This window comes from Oncorhynchus clarkii, chromosome 10 (assembly GCF_045791955.1).
Source record: "Oncorhynchus clarkii lewisi isolate Uvic-CL-2024 chromosome 10, UVic_Ocla_1.0, whole genome shotgun sequence".
Lineage (NCBI taxonomy): Eukaryota > Metazoa > Chordata > Actinopteri > Salmoniformes > Salmonidae > Oncorhynchus > Oncorhynchus clarkii.
Window position 1 is genome coordinate 62,851,782 of NC_092156.1, and position 9,470 is coordinate 62,861,251.

General features: G+C 44.8%; 1 protein-coding gene across 1 annotated transcript; it reads left to right on the forward strand.

Annotated features, from left to right (window-relative positions):
• The first annotated feature begins 663 nt into the window (after nucleotides 1-663).
• Nucleotides 664-5,192, forward strand: LOC139418986 (uncharacterized). Its single transcript, XM_071168785.1, has 3 exons — nucleotides 664-1,134; nucleotides 1,461-1,591; nucleotides 2,454-5,192. The coding sequence occupies exons 1-3, from the start codon at nucleotides 876-878 to the stop codon at nucleotides 3,606-3,608; spliced, it is 1,545 nt and encodes a 514-aa protein (XP_071024886.1). The 5' UTR covers nucleotides 664-875; the 3' UTR covers nucleotides 3,609-5,192.
• Nucleotides 5,193-9,470: the final 4,278 nt, after the last annotated feature.

Consider the following 9,470-nt stretch of genomic DNA (forward strand, 5'->3'; position numbering starts at 1 on the left):
TCATTGCCCAATCAGAAGATGCTCCATAGCAGGGGGTTCATATCAGATTTCTTGATCCATGATGGTTTGAATTATCAAACCATTTCAAAGAGTGTCAAGTAATCAAATCAACTAACATGTTTGCATAGTACTCTTCGCAATCCTTCATTGCCCATTCAGAAAATGCTCATATGAGATTTCTTGATCCAACATCCTCTCACTCTGTATCTCTTACAGTCAGTAGACATGGAGGATGGGAAGCCTGATCTGCTGCTGGTCAAAGAAGAGACAGTAGAAGATGGACCAGAGGGCATTGATCTGCTGAGTGGACTAAAGATGGGGGAGCAAGGTAAGGTAGAAATAGCCTACATACAGTAATAGATCTTCAATGGGAGTAGTGATGCACCTGCCTATATTTCTTTCTTACTTTTCTTCATTCATAAAATGAAATCAATACAACTTTAGTACTATCGGGTGAGGGCATTCATAGCCGACCGCTCAGACGAGTTCCAAGCTAGCCATTTTTTCAAGTCTGTTCTGAGCTTGAAATATACTGATCACGAATAGGATATTTGAAGTGTAATGTAAAAAAAAGTACAGTAATTCAAAGAACAGCACGCATACATTTTTCATTCAACCACACCCTTTGAGCTATGACGCCAACCAATAACGTCCTTTCTCTTCAGTGTAAACGGAAGTAAACCATGACCAATAACTATTTCCAAATTAGCGTTTTTCTTGTTGTTATTTAGACGTTTATTAACACCATGGAATTTAAAATATGATACATTTAACTGCTCAGCATCACATACTTACCCCGTGTAGTCTTTAATTTGCGTTGGAAACAGGACTTGGTTGATAGATAGTATATAGGTGACGCTAGCTAGCTGCTAACAATGGCTAACTGTATGGTTTTTCACACTCAAATAGCCTCCGTTATGGAGATGCTAGCGAATGCAGCCGTGGCAGAAATCTGTAAACTCGTAGACGACGACTATGCAGTGTTTCGTTTGGAAATAACTCAAAGTCAGAAAGAAAACAGGGCATTGCGGAGGAAATTACAGCTACAAGAACTGAAGGTGGCACGGGAGCGCGTCCTCGCCAGTCGTCCCAGTAGTGTCAAGCTTGTCAACCGATACAGAGGAATGGCAAGAGGTACATTTTGCAACAGGCGATGCTGAGGGGCACCACATTCCCTTATGCACATGTGTTCAGACGTGTTACCCAAAACTGGTTTTAGGAAAGTATGCAATAATTCCCCCAGTCCCCTGATTACTTATCTAACCAGGTTCTTGATTGACTCTTTTTCCTGTTATTTACTCAATGAAAATAATATGATGCATGGAACACAATACTTTTATCAATAAATAGTGGGCCTATATCAATATCTTATGAGAAGTGTTACATTACATCCACTATATAGTGTTGAGCATTGAAAGTAGCTAACCGAACCACCTCTTTTTCCCCAATCACTCTCTCAGGTGAAGGAAATCTCTCTGGAGGCCACAGGAGCTTTGTGAAGCCAGCGGGACACAATACATGGAGAGATGACCATCCAATCACTGTTGATGAGGGGAATGGAACCTCAACCCAGCACGTTATTGTGATAGAGGTTAGTGTCATAGTGTTGAATTGAAAGTGTAAATCAAATGTGGCTGTTTATTTCAGAAAGGCTCCCCTCAGCCATTCACTTGCTTACATGTACATCCTCATATATCTGCCATAAGCAGGCACGTGCACAGATAGGGCTCCACTTGTGCAGAGCACATGCCCCTTTGCCCTTCCAGTATCCAAAGTGTCCTTTTGGGTGGTGGTATAATTTCCTCCCTATTTTTTTTTTTGTCATTGTTGTTCAGCAAGCATTGATCGCAAGTTGTTGTCAAGCTTGCCACCCCCCATCCTGTTGGTTGCGCCTGTTGGTTGCTCCTGTTGATCTGCCCTGTACGGAGCTTGCGCACGCCCGGTTGTGCCTATTTCCCAGTCTGCACTGTACGGAGATTGCTACTAAATAGCAACAGTGCTGCCACAGCAGCATAACATTTTATTAACACATAATAACACATGATTTAGCCTACATCATCGTCAATATTTGGTCTGGTTGGCTGATACAAGCAGCAGAAAGAGGCAGAAATACAGAGGTAAATCACAACCAGTAAAAGAAATCGAGCTAGCTAACTAGCAGATTTACATCAATCATCAACACCAATGATCAGCCAAAAGCCCAACCTCTTTTCCCAATGCTAATCATGTCTTCAGGAGTCAGGAGTAACTAGCTTGCTTACATTTTGTGATGATGAGTGAGTGAGTTGTTGCAGAAATAAATAGGCCCATGCTCGTTATTTATTTTCGCTACTGAGGCATTTTGGGGGGTCTCTGCATGGCCCCACCCATAGGAGAGCTTGTGAGACTTACCTATGACACTTTTATCTAATTCAGCTCATGTACCGATAATAACCTCTTTCCTCTTGTGTCAGTCTGCAGATACAGAGGCTGCAGGTCCTGGAGTCAAGCAGGAGATGTCTGAAGGAGAGGAGGATCCACGACACAGCACCAACATCCAGACTGGAGCGCCCCATATAGTCACGAAGGACCCCAACACCACCCCAGTGCAGCCCAGGGACATCAGTAGAACGCCGAACGCCATCCTCAAGTCTGAGACAGAGACTTTAACGAGGCTGAGGAGACTGGGCTGTCCTACTCCCCGCTCAGAGTTTTTACTTTACGGTAACCCGAGCCAGAGGACAGTTCTGTCCCATCGGGACTCAGGTGATGCGTTACAGACTGGCAATGATCCGACCTGTTCATACGCTACAGAGATGATACCTGGTGACGTGCCTGTGGGCTTAGATACACCTACTAATCCAATAAGAGGGGACTGGAACCAGTACAGTAGTAGCGTATACTCTGAAGGGTTCCTAGATAAGAAAGGGGAGGGTCTGGTCGTAGATGAGGTGACTGTGAAAGAGGAGGGAGACACTCCTCTGACATGGAATGAAGACGAGACTCACTTAGGAGGACAGTCTCAGGGCAACACTAGTGACTTCTTAGACTACAGGGAAAGCTTAGAGCCAAATCCAAATATCGCAGCCCACTCCCCTTTACACGCGCTCAGGGATCGCGACCCAGTGTCCACGTCGATGGCACCTTCCAATTCACACGGCCGCGTCCTTTTCGATCAGGTATTGAGCTCAAACGACAAGACTAGAGTCCAGGCTCGGGAAGTGGGAGCAACATCCGGCGGTAGTAAAGAGAAACGGTTCTTCTGCATGTTCTGTAACAAAGGTTTCAACTGCCCCCAGAAGGTGGAGATCCACCAGAGGGTCCACATAGGAGTGAAACCTTTCAGCTGTAGCCAGTGTCAAATGCGCTTCTCCCAGGCTTGGAACCTGAAGATCCACCAGAGGGTCCACACAGGGGAGAAACCTTACAGCTGTAGCCAGTGTCACATGCGCTTTGCCCAGACTTGCAACCTGAAGAGGCACCAGAGGGTCCACACAGGGGAGAAACCCTACAGCTGCCCCCAGTGTGAGAAGAGGTTCTCCCATCAGCACCAGCTGAAGATGCACCTGAAGGTCCACACGGGAGAGAGGGCCCAGTATTACCCCCAGACTAGTAGTAACGAGTCCTGACCTCAATTTATTTCCACGTGACTAACGGTAACTAGGCTACTCCAAAACTGCACTCTGTAAATGAATGGCGCTGATGGGCGTTAGAAGCCTGCAAACTTGCTAACAGCATCAATTCGCTAATAGCCTGATACTCAGCGCTCTAGTTAACATGATAAAGTGTTGCATTCTGAAAATGCAGGTGTATTGACCATGGCATTCAATTTCAAGTTCCACATTTTTGTTATTTAAATAGACTCACTGCTAAACTCAGCAAAAAAGGGTATAAACACTGTTTCCCATGCTTGTTCAATGAACCATAAACAATTAATGAACATGCACCTATGGAACGGTCGTTAAGACACTAACAGCTTGCAGACAGTAGGCAATTAAGGTCACTTCTGAAAACTTAGGACACTAAAGAGGCCTTTCTACAGACTTTGAAAAACACCAAAAGAAATATGCCCAGGGTCCCTGCTCATCTGCGTGAACGTGCCTTAGGCATGCTGCAAGGAGGCATGATGACTGCAGATGTGGCCAGGGCAATAAATTGCAATGTCCGTACTGTGAGATACCTAAGACAGCGCGACAGGGATCATCCTCGCAATGGCAGACCACATGTAACAACACATGCACAGGATCCGTACATCCCAACATCACACCTGCAGGACAGGTACAGGATGGCAAAAACAAGTGCCCGAGTTACACCAGGAAAGCAAAATCCCTCCATCAGGGCTCAGACTGTCCACAATAGGCTGAGAGAGGCTGGACTGAGGGCTTGTAGGCCTGTTGTAAGGCAGGTCCTCACCAGAAACAACTTCGCCTATGGGCACAAACCCACCGTCGTTGGACCAGACATGACTGGCAAAAAGGACTCTTCACTGACGAGTCATGCTTTTGTCTCACCAGGGGTGATGGTCAGATTTGCGTTTATCGTCGAAGGAATGAGCGTTACACTGAGGCCTGTACTCTGGAGCGGGATCGATTTGGGGGGGAGGGTCCGTCATGGTTTGGGGCGGTGCGTCACAGCATTATCGGACTGAGCTTGTTGTCATTGCAGGCAATCTCAATGCTGTGCGTTACAGGGAAGACATCCTCCTCCCTCATGTGGTACCCTTCCTGCAGGCTCATCCTGACATGACCCTCCAGCATGACAATGCCACCAGCCATACTGCTTGTTCTGTGCGTGATTTCCTGCAAGTCAGTCTTCTGCCATGGCCAGCGAAGAGCCCGGATCTCAATCCCATTGAGCACGTCTGGGACTTGTTGGATCGGAGGGTGAGGGCTAGGGCCATTCCCCCAAGAAATGTCTGGGAACTTGCAGGTGCCTTGGTGGAAGAGTGGGGTAACATCTCACAGCAAGAACTGGCAAATCTGGTGCAGTCCATGAGGAGGAGATGCAGTACTTAATGCAGCTGGTGGCCACACCAGATACTGACTGTTACTTTTAATTTTGACCCTCCCTTTGTTAAGAGACACATTATTCCATTTATTTTAGTCACATGTCTGTGGAACTTGTTCAGTTTATGTCTCAGTTGTTGAATCTTGTAATGTTCATACAAATATTTACATATGTTAAGTTTCCTGAAAATAAATGCAGTTGACAGTGAGAGAATGTTTTTTTTTTTGCTGAGTTTATTATCCGAAACGTCTCATCCATCCTCCAAACCACACTCTCTCTCTCTCTGGGCTCAGGGTGAGTGGGAGAGGAGAGTAAAATGCATTGTGATTGCAACATTTCAAATTGCAATTGCAGGAAAATGACAGTTTTGAAAGCAAATAGGTTCTACTGTCATAGTTGAAGTGTACCTATGATGAAAATTACAGTCCTCTCTCATATTTTTAAGTGGGAGAACTTGCACAATTGGTGGCTGACTAAATACTTTTTTGCCCCACTGTAACTGTCACTTTAGTCTTAGTTTCTTTCAATTTGTAGCCTACATTTCATATTGTGCCATTCTATTTACCTTCCAGAGAGTCGCTAGCATTAGTGGATCATATTAGTCTAACGTTGTGCAAAATTTGGGACATGTAGCCTATTTGAATCATTATGGAACTCAGACCACACGTAGCAGTTTAAACCTGGTGCACGGTTCATGATTACTGGACCAGTCATTAGGCTACAATTCCATGATTAGTGAGGGATAACGTATTTATAGGAATATTGCTGAACCCCTATTGTACAATTTTCTCACCTTCCAATATCTCATCGATTTAACTTGAATATGGCAACTTTCAGGATGAATCCAACCACTATTTTTGATTCATTAACATTTTGTGTGTAAAGGCTCTCCAAACAGTTTTTTGTGATTCAAAAATACTTTCCTTACCCTAAATAATCTACAAGATCAGAGTATTTTTTTAATCTACCAATTGGTGCTGAAATGTTCTGAATATTCTGAACCCGTTCTCTCGATATATTCTAATGAGTCTGTTAAATAAAAAAATATATAAACATGTTGGATAACATATTGAAAATGGTTACGCAGCATTGATGTACTGAGCTGTCGGTCTGATTGAGGCTTCAGAAGTGCATAGGAAAGGCGTACATTTCCTGAGTCTAAATCAGCCCTCATTGAGTTTCTACGTCATCAGATGGGGAATTAGCCCAAATCCATATTTTATCAGTAAGATGTCCCTAGTGTTGGTGAGTGCATCTGTCATTTCAACTGAATATTGTGATTACATTCATGAAGAATGAAATCAAATCGTAAATGCAACATGTAAAGGGTTGGTCCCAGGTTTCATGAGCTGAAATAAAAGATCCCAGAAATGTTCCATAAGCACAAAAAGCTTATTTCTCTCATTCTGCGTACAAATTTGTTTACATCCCTGTTAGTGAGCTTTTATCCTTTGCGAAGATAATCCATCCACCTGACAGGTGTGGCATATCAAGAAGCTGATTAAACAGCATGATTATTACAAATCAAATCAAATGTATTTATATAGCCCTTCGTCATCAGCTGATATCTCAAAGTGCTGTACAGAAACCCAGCCTAAAACCCCAAACAGCAAGCAATGCAGGTGTAGAAGCACGGTGGCTAGGAAAAACTCCCTAGAAAGGCCAAAACCTAGGAAGAAACCTAGAGAGGAACCAGGCTATGTGGGGTGGCCAGTCCTCTTCTGGCTGTGCCCGGTGGAGATTATAACAGAACATGGCCAAGATGTTCAAATGTTCATAAATGACCAGCATGGTCAAATAATAATAATCACAGGCAGAACAGTTGAAACTGGAGCAGCAGCACGGCCAGGTGGACTAGGGACAGCAAGGAGTCTTCATGTCAGGTAGTCCTGAGGCATGGTCCTAGGGCTCAGGTCCTCTGAGAGAGAGAGAGAAAGAAAGAGAGAAAGAGAGAATTAGAGAGAGCATACTTAAATTCACACAGGACACCGGATAGGACAGGAGAAGTACTCCAGATATAACAAACTGACCCTAGCCCCCCGACACATAAACTACTGCAGCATAAATACTGGAGGCTGAGACAGGAGGGGTCAGGAGACACTGTGGCCCCATCCGAGGACACCCCCGGACAGGGCCAAACAGGAAGGATATAACCCCACCCACTTTGCCAAAGCCCAGCCCCCACACTACTAGAGGGATATCTTCAACCACCAACTTACCATCCTGAGACAAGGCCGAGTATAGCCCACAAAGATCTCCGCCACGGCACAACCCAAGGGGGGGCGCCAACCCAGACAGGAAGATCACATCAGTGACTCAACCCACTCAAGTGACGCACCCCTCCTAGGGACGGTATGAAAGAGCCCTAGTAAGCCAGTGACTCAGCCCCTGTAATAGGGTTAGAGGCAGAGAATCCCAGTGGAAAGAGGGAAACCGGCCAGGCAGAGACAGCAAGGGCGGTTCGTTGCTCCAGAGCCTTTCCGTTCACCTTCACACTCCTGGGCCAGACTACACTCAATCATAGGACCCACTGAAGAGATGAGTCTTCAGTAAAGACTTAAAGGTTGAGACCGAGTTTGCGTCTCTCACATGGGTAGGCAGACCATTCCATTCTGTCCCTGTAAAAAAATACACAGGTGCACCTTGTGCTGGGGACAATAAAATGGCACTCTAAAATGTGCAGTTTTGTCACACACAATGCCACAGATGTCTCAAGTTTTGAGGGAGTGTGCAATTGGCATACTGACTGCAGGAATGTTGAGTTTATTTGATTTTTACAGGGACAGTGCACATTAATCAACGTTTCAGTAAAAGTGCCGGTTTTAACTAGCCGGCTAATTTTCAACCGCAGTCCCTGGGCGGGTTATTAAAAACAATTACAATATAGACAATAGCAACATAGGACAAGCAAGACATAGCATACAGACAGAGCAACATAGGACAAGCAAGACGTAGCAACATAGAACAAAAAGCAGCAAGACACAATTCATAAAAGCAACAAAGTGTTTCCACACCTCACAAGCTACAGACAACAGACAACATGGAAAGCGGCAACACACAGCTAGGGACCATGTTCACAAATCTGATTGATCTTTAGCCATGTCTTCAAGCATTTTGTGAAACTGTGATATGTGGTGCAGTTATGTGTGTCTGATGGCAGTGTATTCCAGACATGGGAAGCTCTCACAGAGAAAACGGATTTACTAAAGGTGCTTTTCCTTAAGGGAACTATACAGTCACCTCTCATGGCAGACCTTGTGGATCTGTTGCCATATGTTTGGGTTTTCTGTTTAACAAAAATACTGAGTGGAGGGGGAGCCAGGCCATTTAGGATCTTGAATACAAGACATGTGCCGGTGTATTGCACAAGATTTTCCCAACTCAGGAGCTCATGCTTTCTGAGGATGTAACAGTGATGATGGCTATTGGGCTTCCTATCAAACACTTTGAGAGCCTGTTTGTAGACAGACTGAATAGGTCTTAATGTTGTACAGCAAGCTTGGGCCCAACTAGTCAAGCAGTTGCATGTCCACCAGAGCTGTTGCAAGAGAAATTAATGTTTGTTTCTCTACCATGGGCTCCTGAGTGACGCAGCGGTCTAAGGCACTGCATCTCAGTGCGTATTTCACTACAGATGCCCTGGTTCGAATCCAGGCTGTATCTCAATTGGCAGTGATTGGGAGTCCCATAGGGCAGCCACAATTATTCCAGGTTTGGCGGTTTAGGCTGTCATTGTAAATAATAATTTGTTCTTAACTGACTTGCCTAGGTAAATAAATAAATTTAAAATATAAAACCTCTAAACTTGTTTTAAATAATTTGGCAGTACATTCAACTGGCCTCACAAGCGCAGACCACGTGTAACCACGCCAGCCCAGGACCTCCACATCCGGCTTCTTCACCTGCGGGATCGTCTAAGACCAGACAGCTGATGAAACTGGGTTTGCACAACCAAAGAACTTCTGAACAAACTGACAGAAACCGTCTCAGGGAAACTCATGTGTGTTCGTCGTCTTCACCAGGGTCGTAACCGACTTCAGTGGGCAAATGCTCACCTTAGATGGCCACTGGCAGGCATGCTGGAGAAGTGTGCTCTTCACAGATGAATCCCAGTTTCAACTGTACTGGGCAGATGGTAGACAGTGTGTATGTCGTCGCCTCATGGTGGTGGTGTAGTTGTGGTATGGGCAGGCATAAACTACGAACACAATTGCATTTTATCGATGGCAATTTGAATGCACAGAATAAGAGGCTAATGAACAGTGTACACAGTCTAGACAAGAAACAAAGCCCATCCCTGGCCTACTAAATATACTTACACATACCCACACAAATGGTAAACACTCCATGTTTAAAATGGGTTTGTTATCTGTGTTATGCATGTGTACAGTCGTGGCCAAAAGTTGAGAATGACACAAATATTAATTTCCACAAAGTTTGCTGCTTCAGTGTCTTTAGATATTTTTGTCAGATGTTACTATGGA

What these genes read in the sequence shown, in the direction of transcription:
- LOC139418986 (XM_071168785.1), top strand. Translation starts at nt 876, where the DNA reads ATGGCTAACTGTATGGTTTTTCACACTCAAATAGCCTCCGTTATGGAG. An exon ending in ATACAGAGGAATGGCAAGAG is followed by an intron (nt 1,135 to 1,460) that starts GTACATTTTGCA and finishes TCACTCTCTCAG; the next exon opens with GTGAAGGAAATCTCTCTGGA. An exon ending in AGCACGTTATTGTGATAGAG is followed by an intron (nt 1,592 to 2,453) that starts GTTAGTGTCATA and finishes CTCTTGTGTCAG; the next exon opens with TCTGCAGATACAGAGGCTGC.